This window comes from Lissotriton vulgaris, chromosome 5, assembly GCF_964263255.1.
Source record: "Lissotriton vulgaris chromosome 5, aLisVul1.2, whole genome shotgun sequence".
Classification (NCBI taxonomy): domain Eukaryota; kingdom Metazoa; phylum Chordata; class Amphibia; order Caudata; family Salamandridae; genus Lissotriton; species Lissotriton vulgaris.
Genome location: NC_141693.1, coordinates 74147219 through 74161365, shown reverse-complemented (window position 1 = coordinate 74161365; position 14147 = coordinate 74147219). Strand labels below are relative to the sequence as shown.

The 14147-nt window shown below is 43.3% G+C and overlaps 1 protein-coding gene across 1 annotated transcript in view; it reads right to left on the bottom strand.

Moving 5' to 3' along the window:
• The window catches only part of LOC147710224 (E3 ubiquitin-protein ligase TRIM11-like), a 173704-nt gene that overhangs the window by 36954 nt on the left and 122603 nt on the right, over nucleotides 1-14147 (bottom strand). Inside the window, exon 5 of the mRNA XM_086920902.1 lies at nucleotides 6457-6479. Coding sequence (XP_086777028.1) covers nucleotides 6457-6479 — 23 coding nt within the window. The remainder of the gene's footprint in view (nucleotides 1-6456; nucleotides 6480-14147) is intronic.

Here is a 14147-nt window from a genome sequence, read left to right as displayed (position 1 = left end):
AAATCGAATTTTTTATGCGATTCGGTAAAAATAGCGATTTTTACCGAATTGCAAAAAAAATGCGAGAAAAATCATGCATAGGCTTTTGCGATTTCTAATTTGCGATTCCCTAATTTTCGCAAATTAGAAATCGCAAAAGCCCATATTGATGCATGTGGGCCATATTGTTTTCCAAACAAGTCTAGACTCAGGTTTCCAGGGGAAGTTTTGGAGGGAAATGTTGTCGGCCCCTCCCAGATAAAATATCCAATTTAACGAGGACTTGAAAGTAGTAGATGCGGTGTTTTCCCAAATAGCTAGAACAGAATTACCAGCTGCAGTCAGTAATATATCTACCAGGAGCCTACCACTGTGTGATCTGAGTTGTGGGTCTAGGAATCCTTGAATCAGTGCAGTGAAGTTAAACTTTAGCTGAATCTCCAGTGGCGACCGCATGAAATCAAATACTAACTCAGACGGAGTCGCATTGGAATAAGAGTTGTGGAAAATCGCTGCTCAATTTATTGCAATTCCAGCATATAGTGTGCTCTCTCTCAGTGATAATTTACAAAGACGCGAAGGGGTCCAAAACGTTATGTGAAGAAGCAAGTATTTTCTTTGGGATAGAACTTGGGTAATTTTGTAAGAAAATACTGATTTCCAAGTTAGCGGCCAGTTGTCTGGTGTGATGTTGTCACATGTATTCCACTTTTTTAAAGTGTTAAATGTAGTAGGTGGTATATTTTCAATGCTTGTTGCCTGAGTTTGTTGAACAAGGTAATGATTGTAGGGCGAGAAGGGTCCGCATTAGAGACTTTCGACTTTGAGAGGCTGGTTTTGAGTTTAAAAAATCGTAAAAGTCGATATCTGCCAGTTTGCATTGCTACTACAATTCCCTGAAGAACAGGGGGGACTTATCTGAACCTTGTTGTTTTAGGAATTGTATGCCCTTAGATGCCCAGGATCATCAATATATTGGGGAGCCATGGATTTAGATTATAGGGTTGGTCCAGATTGAGGTAATATCAGATTGAGCGATTGCGTCTCTAGGAGGTTGTCTATTTTCACAAGGGCCTTTTTCATGTTATTAAACATGTACGTAGCAGGAAAAGAAGAATTATGTTTAGTAGATAGTAATGATATAGGGTGTAAGTCTCCAAGGAGTTCTCCTTCAACCGAAAGCCACGAAGGAATATAAATCATGTCATGGAGTAACCATGCGAAGCCTTGCTTGACCAGAAATATGGTTTGGACGTTCCTGAAATTAGCTAGATTGACCCTGCCAAGATTTGTAGGGAAATGCAAAAACAAAAATTGATGGACAGAATGCAGAACAATGTAATACATTCATGCCAGTACAGAGATCTGGGTCTAAATCAATTGTTTTTTTGATTACCATGCCATTCCAGGTTGAACCCAGCCATATGCAAATCAGCCTTGACCCTGTGCCCAATGGGAACAGTCCAGCACGAACTGCCAGGCCAGTTCCTCCTTGGACTGGAAACAAGCATCCAAGGACTGCTATCGGGGTTTCACCCCTCATCAGCCAAGACAAAAAAAAAAACATGCAAAAACAACAATTGATGGAAAGAATGCAACACAATGTAATACATTCACCCCAGGACAGAGATCTGGGCCTAAAACCATAATTTATTTGCTCACCATGCCATTCCAGATTGAACTCAGCCATATGCAAATCAGCCTTGACTCTGTGCCCAGTTGGAACAGTCCAGCCCAAACTGCCAGGCCTGGTATTTCCTGGACTGGAAGCAAGCATGCTAGGACTGGTTTCGGGGTTTCACCCCTCATCAGCCAGGATAGAATGACTCCAGTGGCATGGAGAGCACAGAACCCACGTCTGGGCATACCCGTCTCACACGGGTGACAAATGCAAAAAGAAAAATTGATGGAGAGAATGTAGAACAATGTCATAAATTAACTCCAGTACAGAGATCTGTGCCTAAATCCATCTTTTTTTTGCTCTCCATGCCATACCAGGTTGAACTCAGCCGTATGCAAATCAGTCTTGATGCTGCTCCTAATGGGAACAGTCCAGGCTGAATTGCTAGGACAGGTCCTCCCTGGACAAGAAAGAAGCATCCTAGGACCGGTTTCGGGGTTTCACCCCTCATCAGCCATGATAGCTTGATCCAGTGGCATGGAGAGCACGGTACCCACGTCTGGGCATACCCGTTCCCCTCTGGGGGACAAATCAAAAAGAATAATTAATTGACAGACTGCAGAAAAATGCCATACATTCACCCCAGTACAGAGATCTGGGCCTAAATCCATCGTTTTTTTGCTCACCATGTCATTCTAGTTTGAACCCAGCCTTGACCCTGTGCCCAATGGGAACAGTCCAGCCCGAACTGCCAAGCCAGGTCCTTCTGGACTGGAAACAAGCATCCTAGGACAGGTTTCGGGGTTTCACCCCTCATCATCCAGGATAGTTTGACGCCTGTGGCATGGAGAGCACGGGACCCACGTCTAGGAATACCTGTCCTACTCGTGTGACAAATGCAAAACAACAATTGGACAGAATGCAGAACAATGTAATACATTCACGCCAGTACAGAGATCTGGGACTAAATCCATTGTTTTTTTGCTCACCATGTCATTCCAGGTTGAACCCAGCCATATGCAAATCAGTCTTGACCCTGTGCCCAATGGGAACAGTCCAGCCCGAACTGGCAGGCCAGGTCCTCCCTGGACTGGAAACTAGCATCCAAGGACTGTTTTCGGGGTTTCACCTCTCATCAGTCAGGATACCTTGAATCCAGTGGCATGGAAAGCACGGGACCCATGTCTGGGCATACCCGTCCCACTCGGAGTGACAAATGCAAAAACAATTGATGGACAGAATGCGGCAAAATGTCATAGATTCACCACAGGACAGATATATGGGCCTAAAACCATAATTGATTTGCTCACCCTGCTATTCCAGATTGAACTCAGCCATATGCAAATCAGCCTTGACCCTGTCCTCAATGGGAACAGTGCAGCCCGACCTGCCAGGCCATGTTCTCCCTGGACTGGAAACAAGCATCCTATGACCAGTTTCGGGGTTTCCTGGCTCATGAGGGGAAACCCCGAAACCGGTCCAAAGATGCTTTTTTCCGGTCCAGGGAGACCCAGGCTTGGCAGTTGGGGCTGGACTGTTTCCATGATGCTCAGTGTCAGGACTGATTTGCAATTGGCCAGATCTAAACTGGGGTGGCATGGTAGGCAAAAGAATGATGGATTTAACCCAGATCTCTTGACGGGGGGGGGATGTTTTTATTTGTTCTACATTCCGTCCATCAATTGTGTGTCTTTTGTTTCCTCGATCTAAGTGTGCCAGGTATGCCAAGATGTGGGTCCTGGGCTCACTTTGCCACTGGATTCAAGCTGTCCTAGCTGATGAGGGGTGAAACCCTGAAACCGGTCCTTCAATGCTTGTTTTTGGTCCAGAGAGGACCTGGCTTGGCAGTTCGGGCTGGAATGTTCCCATGAGGCACAGGGTCAAGACTGATTTGCATATGGCCAGGTCTAAACTGGGGTGGCATGGTGGCAAAAGAATGATGGATTTAACCCAGATCTCTTGACTGGGGGTGAATGTTTTGATTTGATCTGCATTCCGTCCATCAATTGTGTTTCTTTTGCTTCCTCGCCCTTAAGATTTATAGGGAGGCATAGTGATTTGATGGAAATTCTGGCTCTTTTGTTTTGCCATAAAAATGTTGTTATTCATTTGTCAAGTTTTTGATAGAAGTCTTCGGAAAGAACTAAGGGCAACATACTTATGAGGTAATTAACTAACAGAATCACCATCATTTTAATAGTTTCTATGCAACCCTATTATGATAGGAATTTTGGATTCCAGCTATTAAGCAAGTTTTCGATTTTCTTTAAGATCACCTTTTCATTCTAATGAAGGGTGTCTAGCAGGTTCAAACCGAATTCAAGGCCCAAATATTTTAGAAAATGGGGTTGCCATGTAAGGTCAGTATCTGATACAATGTTGCTAGTACATACATAAATTATTTAGGCCTTTGATTTCATTCTTGTCTTTATTAAGTTTGTACAGTGCAACCTGGGCATAATTGTCAATCGTTTCGAGTAAGGCCACATTTAAATGTTTGGCATTTTCAGAGGTGATCAAGATGTCGTCGGCGTAAGCTGCCAGTTTGACAGAGGTGTTGCCAAAGGTGACCCCAGAGATCCGATATTATGGATTAAGGGTTCCAGCGATAAGATGAAAAGGGGGGGGAAAGAGGACAGATGGGCCACTGTAAGGCGCCAGGACTATTCTCGTGGATGTTTCCTCCAAGTTAAATTTGAGGAAAACTTCATATACGAATGTCCATGACACCCTATCGAGCGATGTTTCGACGTTCAAAGTTATCGCTACAGTATATGACCCTGAGGATTCTGGTCTCTCAATGATGTGGTATAAAAGACATGTGTTGTCGTTAGATAGTCTGTTCTTCATGAAGCCCACCTGCGAGTGGCTAATCAGATGTGGCAGTAGGAGTTCCAATCTTTTGCATAGTATTTTAGCTTAAATGTTTGCATATACGTTAATTAATGATATGGACCTATAGTTTTTGACGAGTAGTAGGTCCTTACCGTCTTTTGGCAGGACAACTATGGTTGCTTCACTTGCTGTATCCTCAACAGTCCCTGAATTCGTAAAGTAGTGAAAAAGATTAAGAAGCGTGGGGCCTAGGATAGACCAAATGTTTTGTCAAAATTTGCAGAAAAGCCATTTGGTCCTGGTGCGTTGTGTAATTTAAGTGATTTGATCGCAGCAGTGACCTTTTCTAGTGTTATTGAAGGGTTAATAATACATTTCTCTTGTTAGGAGATGGGGGGCAGCTGTAAACCAGGTAGGTAAGCTTTACAATTCTCTGAGGAGGGTTTCAGGTCATCCTCATAGAGAGATTTGTGAAAGTCATAAAATGCTTCATGCTTATTTTCCACTACACCAGGAAATTTAGAAATTCTCATTCATGCATTGGCCTTTTTCCTTGTATTCCGCTACACATGGAATCCCTCGTTTCACCTGGATGACCAGTTTCCATTCTAAACTGGTCAACTCTATATGATGCTATTTGCACTTCCCTTTCTATGACTAAGTAGACTTCGCTCTCCTTACGGTGTACTAATGTTTACTTTTCCGTACAGTACTAAATTTTTCTCAGTATGGCCGCATATACATACAATTGTACATATATTTTAAATAGTTTCTGACAAGATCTTCTCTATATCACTCGGACAACTTTGGACATTGTCCTTACTACAGGGTGCCCAGGTATTCTATATTCTTATTAAATCTCACTACTAATGTTTATTCTATCCCTGCATGCAAAAAGGAACACTAAATACACATATTTCTTAGTATCTTAGAGAGCACAATGAATGCAAAATCTATTTTTTCACTTTTGGTCAACATCACCTATCATGGGTACCGCTTTTTATGGCTTTTTTTACCCAAAATATCCTCAGTGCGTTGTTACCGGCATATATCATTTCATGTCACTATTTTCCTTCATCTCATCACTGATATATGAGTTTGACATGTATGAATTTTTACGTAAAAAATTTCATGAGAGATGATGTTCCATACCAATGTATGTATTTTTTGCTGCAGCCTTGTAAAAGCCCAACGGACGAAACACGTGTCGACTACTTTTGCTTGGATAGACCAGTTATTGGCTGTTCCTGCTTATATATAAACTGAACATTGTGGAAACTACAAATGGAATAAAATAACTTCACAAAAAATAACAAAGAATTTGAAGGACTTCATATTAGGGCTACATTCTTTATTAAATGGACTTTCTATGTGTGCCTTAGTACTTACTATTTTGTATAAATATTGCCAAGTAAATTGTCCTAGACAGGTGAACACCCTAGGTGGAAGGGTGTCTGTAGTACCATGGTAGCACCTCGACCCCACATGCAGATATATGTGTATGATCTAACACCCCTAACAATAGTGCTGAAAATTGGATCAGCCATTTAGTGAGCATAGCCACCATTTGTATTTGTATAGTTAGGAACTTTTGATTTAGTTTTTGCACAACTCTGAATTGAGGAAAACCTGTGGGGACTTTTCCAGAATATGCTTGCTTTTTCTGTATGTTCAGGGTACTTTTCTTGGGTTCAGTTAAGCTTTAAAGATACACGTATGTTTTGTGAGGACAGCAGCTAATTTCTGTGGCAATTATTTCAGGACTCAAAGGAGTTTGCTGAAAACTTGCAGGGATTTATGAACATTTAAGAGAGTTTCCTGATGACGCAAGGGAGTTTTCTGAAGACTTATGTTTTCAGGGGAATCTGAGGACTTATAGGTTGTTTTTTGAGAATGCAAAGTGATTTTATGAGGAGCTGAAATTTCCTAGCACTTTTTGTGAGCTCAGTAGAGGCATTTACACACTGCAGCAGCAGGACTGCTAGTAACACACTGAGAGGAGGATAATAAAGCAGCCTTACCTGTTTAGGGTGTTTCTGACATTCTGCAAAACAAAGAAACAAACACAGTGAAATCAGTTTCCAGAATAGATGTTAAAGTTATGGCAACATTTTTAGGAGTGAAAAACTTAACTATCTATGGCTAGAAAACAGTGACTTGGGTCACAATACACAGCAAATTCTGGGGTATCGCATGACTAAGCACAGAAAGTGATATTCTGAATGAGGTCACATGACATAACATAAGCTGATATTCTAAATGGTAATGACATAGCACAGTGTCATTCTGAATGGAGTCACAAAAACACAGCACATTCTGATATTCTGAAAGGAGTCACTTGAAACATCGTATGATGTTCTCACCAGGGTCACATGCATGGGCCTCATTTAGGGATTGCCAGGGGTTGCAGCTTGTCCCTTGTGACCCCTGGCCCTGCTTGTGTGACTTCTGGCTTCAGAAGTCACACAAGATGAGTACCAAGAACACAGAGGCAGCTTATCCTGAAGGGAGTCGTGTTCCACCTCCGTTTCAGCCAATTTAATATTACACTAATAGTGAATAATAGCTTATCATTCCCTATTAGTGTAATAAACAAATGGGGCACAAGAATCTGGAATGAGAACTACTGTGGCAAATTTCGTAAGTAAAAAATGCTTTTATATGTATGTAGTGTATGTATGTGAGCATGAGTGTGTATAAGTAAAAGTGAGTGTCAATGACAGGTAGTGTGTGAGAGCAGCTAAAAAGTAGTGAGTGAGAATAAATGAGGATGAGTGAGTCAGAATGAGTGCAATAGTAGTGAATGCACATGTGAAAAAGTATGAGTGAGTAAGAGTTAGAGTGAATGAAGGAGAGAGAATGAGTGTGTGAGAATGACGGAGTTAGAGCTAGTGAGAATGAGTAGGTATGTTGGAGTCAAAGTAAGAATAAGTGAGAGTGAGGTAGACTGAGTGAGAGTGAATGATTGAGGGTGGTTGAGTAAATGTTAGTGAGAATATGATAATGCTTGCTAGTCTGCCATTGGCCCTTACATACTGAAGGTAATTCGTAGCTTATTGTAATGTAATGTAATTCCATTTGTATAGCGCTTACTACCCCTGACGAGGCGTCAAAGCGCTTTTTGGCGAGTAGCACGCTACTCCGGGATCCATAGAGGATTAGTGTTAAACTAGTATAGTGAAACATGCAAGTAAACTTTAAGTGGTGGATATGTTAGTCAGTTTTTTGGATTTGGAAGGATAGCAGAAGGATAGAAGAGGAAAAAAGGTTTGTATTTATATAGCGCTTCTTACCCCTGATGGGGTGTTGAAGCGCCTTTTTTGCTGAGTAGCACCCTACTCCAGAAACCATAAACGATTAGTGGTGAATTAGTATGGTGAAATATTAAAGTAATTTGAGTGGTGGATATTAGTCAGTTATTTGGAGTGAGAAGGATAGCGGAGGGATAGAAGGGAAAGAAAGGTTTGCATTCAAATATCCCTGTTACCCTTGAATGGGGTGTTGAAGCGCTTTTCTGGCAAGTAGCAGGCTACTTCGGAGCCCATAAAGGATTAGTGTTGAAAATTAGTATAGTGAAATATGAAGTAGTTTGAGTGGTGGATATTTTTTTGGATTGAGAAGGGGTAAAAAAGGGAAAAAGGTTTGCATTTATATAGCGTTTGTAATCCTGATGAGGTGTTGAAACGTTTTGTTGGCGAGTAGCACGCTACTCTGGAACCCATAAAGGATTAGGGGTGAATTAGTATAGTGGAATATGGAATTAGAGAAGTGAACATGTTTGTTTGTTATTTTGAATTAAAAGGATAGTGGAGGGATAGAAGAGTGAAGGATTTCTTTTTTTAGGTCAGAGCAGTAGGATGAGGCTTTTGGATGAGTAAAAGGGTTTTTATAGAACGACCCATAGAAAAATTCTACTACTGGAATACTGGAGGTAATTGTTGGCATGACAGGTACCCATGGTAAAATGTTGGCACTAACTCATTGGATATACTCCTTGGCATAAGGAAGGAAAACCATGGCATACGGGGGTCAACAATCACAAAATTCTTGCCCTGATGTACTAGATGTAATTCCACCCAGCGGCAGATTCTCTATAGGGGCATTGCCCCCTGTATTTGCGCCCCCGTCCCCTAAAATGCATTTAGAAAGTTTATATTCTCAGCAGCAGTGTTTATATTACGGCCGTGGGCCGGCTGCACATTGCAAGCAGCAGACTTCCCATTTAAGAGTGAGCGAGGGGGGGTAATCATTATAGACAGCACCGTAAGAGCATCTGGGTCTAAAGATGTGCAAGTGCTCATGTCAGGATGGATGGGTGTCTTCCTACGACCAACCTGACATATGCACATGAGGCCTCTCCTACTCGCACAACGTTAGTGAGCCAGGGATCACATCAGCAGCCTCCCCAGTCTCTTAAGGGGCGCTGACTTTGCCTGCTCGAACCAATCTTAACACTGCTCTTAAGTGCTGGAGCAGCTTTTGCTTTGGCTCAAGAGGTGAAGAGTAGGCCTAGTCTTGGAGGCAGCAGATTTGGCTTTACAGAAGAACATGACCAATCAGAGTATGGCTTTATTATGAAGCCATGAAGTGATGGGTAATTTTCTATCCATTGCTGCCTTGACTTCAGTCGCTCTACTGTTACTGACTCGTCATCATACCCAGCCGAGGGAGTAGCAAAGACGAGGCTGAGAAGCGCTGCAAGTAAGTAACTGTTATGGTAATAAACTATTTTACAGAATTAAGGTTTTCTTAAGATGTTTTACAAGACAGAGAAATAACCTGGTAAACAGACATAAGAGATACCTGAGAAGATGTGCAGAATATGGTAAAAAAAACATCATGAATGGGGTGATTTTTTCATTTAACCGTAAACTCTGGGCAAAAGGTTCCAAATATATATCAAATAGAATGGGGGACAGCGGGCAACCCTGCCTCCTTCTGCGTTCTATGTTCACAATCGGGGATAAATTACCGTTAACTAAAATGCGTGCATGATGTGAGCTGTAGATTTTTTTAAGTACTTCTCTGAAGGCTCCAGTAAAGCCCATAACATTCAGGGTTCTGTCCAGAAAATGTCAGTTGACGCGATCAAAAGCTTTGGCCGCTTCAACCGTAATAATTGACAGGGGGCAACCCGTAGCTAAGGCCAGGTCCACAGAACCAATCAGAGTATACACCAGCTCTGACATTTGCCTGCCCGGAAGAAAACCCTTCTGGTCTTCATGTATTATCTGGGCTATAATCTTGCAAAGCCATGTTCAAAATCCCTGCAAATACTTTATAGTCCACATTTAATAAAGATATCGGACGATACGATTGACACTCCAGCGGGTCCTTATCCGGCTTCAGAATCAATGTAATAACGGCTTCAGACCATGACTTGGGTAGAGGGGAGGTACCCTTTAATATTCCATTAAACAGAACCAGCCAGACCGGTATGATTTCATGTTGAAGCATATTATAGACCTCAATCGGAATTGAGTCTGGGCCTGCAGCTTTCCCCTTTTTAGCCTGGTTTAACACATCCAGTATCTCACTCCCTGATATATCTCGAGAGAGAAATTCTTGACTATCCTCTGTTAAGCGCGGGAGGTGCTTTGCCTTAAGCCAGGTGTCTGTAAGCTCATCTGCCCCTTGGAGATCTTCATGGTATAAATCCTGAAAGAACCCTGTGAAAACCTGGGCTATTTCATCTTTTTCCTCCATTATTTGGGTGCCCTTCTTAATCTTGCTTATATATGTGCTAGCTCTATCAAACCTAGACTTCATAGCAAGAAGCTTGCCGCAGTTTTCCCCTTGATCAAACTCCCTCATTTTGCTTAACTCCCATTTTTGGCGCACAATTTCTTCAGATTTTACTTTAAATTTTAATTGGCAGTCCTCTACCTTCTTTGCCCAGTGCTCATACTCCGGATCTTCAGGAGGTCTCACCCTAAGCTCCGCTTCAGCCCTTGCTATCTGCAGTTCTAACTCGGCCCCTTCTTCCTTCTCTGACTTGGCCCAGCCTGAGACCGCCCCTTTTAGTGTCCCTCTAAGCCACGCCTTAAAAGTATCCCAAACGATATAAAGTGAGGCAGATCCAAGATTGTTCTGGAAGAACATATCGGCTTCTAATTTCAAGAAGCCAGGTGTGGTGGTTAATAAAAGAAACCGCCTATTCAGTGTCCACCTCCTTATTGAGAAGTCTGGGGGGAAGTCTAAGTTGAGGACCAATGCACCGTGATCCGATAGATGAATAGGCATATGTTTAATTAAAAGCACCCTATGGGTATCAGCCTGTTCTATAAATATGTAGTCTAGTCTAGAATAATGGGAGTTCTTCTTACTATAGAAAGAGTACTCCTTAGCCTCGCCATATTTTTTCCTCCATACATCACATAAGTTAACATTTTTACCCGAGGAACAGCAATCTGAATACGAGGGGAGGACCTATCTAACCTATTATCTAGCAGTACATTGAAATCTCCAGCCAAGATAAGCGGAGCCTCAAAATCTGCAAGGGCCAGACATAGAGTATTCAGAGGGGAGGTATCATCTTCATTAGGCACGTAAAAACTCACAAAGGTCTGTTTTACCCCCCTAAACTTAATCTCCGCAATGACCCAACGTCCTCTAGAATCTACGTGGGACTTAGTTATCTCCAGACCAGAATTTCTTTTCAGTATTATAGCAGTCCCCTTTGAACAGCATTGCTGATCTGATGCAACAATTGTGTCCACCCATTTATATTTGCCAAATAGAGCTTTACACTCTGCTTGCATGAGATGAGTCTCCTGAAGCAAAAGGATTTTTGCTGGACTGTCCCTTAAATACTGAAAAATAAGCCGTTGTCTTCTAGCTACCCTCAATTTATTGACGTTCCAGCTGAGACATTCAAGTTGTTGAGCCCTCACCCAGGTAGTACTATCCCCCAACATTAAACTGGCTCCACCTTCTACCGTAGCTACTAGAGGTTGTAATGTCACATGACTTTATAAAACATTTTATTTTTTTATTTTTTCCCAATGCTCCCCACCAACCAACGTGAAAACTCCCAGAACTCCCCAACCCCCCCACCACCCACCCCCACCCCTTGGGAACCCTCCCATACTACCTACTGGCAATAAGTATTGCCTATTTGAGCCGAGAGCCCATCGCCTCTATATATGTACATAACATTAAAGAAAGCAGATAATGGATGCCAGATCCCTGCCCCCCTCCTCAGACACCTACATTATGTTGTGCCAAGAAACTGTCTACCTCCTCCGGAATCCTAAAGTTATACATCTTATTTGCAAGGACTACTTTCAGAAAAGCTGGAAAACGCAACTGCACCTGGGCCCCTAAATCTTTTAGAGCATCCATCATTTTTCCCAGCTCCCATCTCCTGTCTTCAGTAACCCTGGAGATATCTGAACGAACTCTAAAGGAGGCGCCTTGCACCTGAATAGACTTAAGTTTAAGAGCCGCCCCCAAAAGCTGCTCTTTAAGAGTGTAGGACTGTATGTATACCAGAATCTTTCTGGGTTTTTTCCGGGCAGGGTTCAGCCTGAAGGGGTCTCTGTGTATTCGCTGTATTTCTACATCCCAGACAGTGGCAGATGCAATCTTCGGGAAGGCATTGGTCAGAATATTGACAACATAAGATTTTAAATTGTCTCCTTCCAACCCCTCCTTTAGGTCTAGGATCCTAATGTTATTCCTCCTGGACATATTTTCCAATCTCTCGAGTCTTTCTGCCATATCCCGCTCCCTCTCCTTTAAACTCGATATCTCATGAATGCTATTCTTAGTCTCTTGCCCAAGGCTGCCTACTTTTTGTTCTAAATCGTCCATCCTTTGTGTCAGGGCCCAAAAGAATTCTTCCAGGTTGGTGCAAGTGTCTTGTATTTTTTTTTGGTTGGTTTCCGAGATGGTGAAACGCGACCCCAATTACAATGTTAATCGTTTTAGTAGCCCCTGTACTGTTTCCACATTTTGTGGCCCCTCTTCCACTAGAGCAGATCTTGCCTCATCGGATGCATCCTGTCTTTCTTCCCCACTCAATACTGGCAGAGCACTTAGAGGTGCAAAACGGTTGGAAAGTGTGATAGAGGGGTCCACAACCTCCCCAACCTGCTCTAACATGACACTGTGGCCGCCCGAGGGTCAGGACCCAGGTTGCCCTGGGTGTTAGCCATAAAGTAAGTCCTGAGTGAGGGGGCTACTTTTATGGGGACTACACTTTTTGGCTTCTTTTGACTTTTTGCGGGCGTAGACTTGCCTGATTTACTGGCCAGTTTATTGGCTTTATTTACTACCTGCCTCTGTTTTACCGTTTGCCTGCCTTGTCCCTGCTCGTTCCCTGTAGCTTGGTGAAGCTGTGTTGTCTGGTCCCCCCCTATGAAGTTGCGTGACCTTAATTTATAGCGTTTCCCCCGAGACGATTCCGTATAAGAGGTGGAAGGGGGAATAGAGACACTAGGGGTACTGGTGGTAGGAGTAAGACCTACACTGTCTGTACTGCACTGCACTGAAGTGTCAGATTTTGATGCATGTACCTGTACCTGTCCCTCACTCCCTAAAACTTTGTGTGGGCTTAAATGGTGATAGAGATTGGGGCTGACTACCTCCATGGGACAAATATGTGATACATATCCCGCTTTTAAAGATTGATTGCGGAGCCCGGGGAGATAAGTAGGGGGCTCAGGAAGCAGCTGAGGGGACTGAAACAACCCTAACAATCCAATAGGTTCTGCCCCTATATGGGAACAAAAATCCTGGCTTAACCTGAGCTTACCCTTACCATAAGTAGTGTGAACAATGACCCTGAGCTGACCCAGGCCTAAAGTGTTACAGCGAGCGCGACGAAGATCTACTACTAAGGCCCCAGCGGCTTTGTGGAATGTTACCATCGGTTTTTCAAGCATTAGCCTAGACTGAAACGAGGATGATACCGTGAGTGATGAGACAGTACCAAAGTTCAGGCAACCTTCCTCTGATTGTGCAATTGCGTACTGAGGATTGCTAAAGATTAAAATACAAATACAAAAAAATAAAAATACAAAATAAAACACTGTGCAGAAATTCTTCCCTTCACCCTTTTTTTTTGTGTGCGTTTTTTCCTTTTTCTCACACTGTGAGTTATTTTCCCTTTTCCTTATTCCCAATGTCGGATTAGCCTCTTCACTGTCCACAATCCAACCCGGATGGTATCCCCACCCCTCCACCAACCTCACAATCCTCGAGAGGCAAACGTCCACCGTCCTCCTAGAGTGTTCCCGGCCAGCAGCGAGAGAGAGACCAAGGAATGCTGCCGCTGGGAGACCCGCTCCGAGGGAGCCCAGAAGGCTGCAGCAGAAGCGCAGCCGGCCGATACAGGGAAGCTGCAGGGCGCAAGAACACAGGCTCAATGGTGGTATGCGGCGTGCGTGGCGTCCGCGGTCCCGTTCCCGATGCCAGGCAGAAAAGACAATTTGCGGCTAAATTGCGGCTCGATCGCGGAGGTATTCAGCAGGCCATAACGGTGAGCGGGGGGCGGGATGGCATCCCTAAGCTAGAGGGGATTCAGCACAAGACTCGCGGCCGGCACCTAGCTGGTAGCCATGTTCCCCATCGCCATTTAAAGTGGGTCGGTTTGTCAGGAAACTCGCAATTTATGCTGATGATCTAGTCCTGTTCTCCTTGTCTGTGGATCCTACCCAGTATGCGCTTATAAATGAATCTGAAACCTTCGGGAAGTTCTCGGGGTATG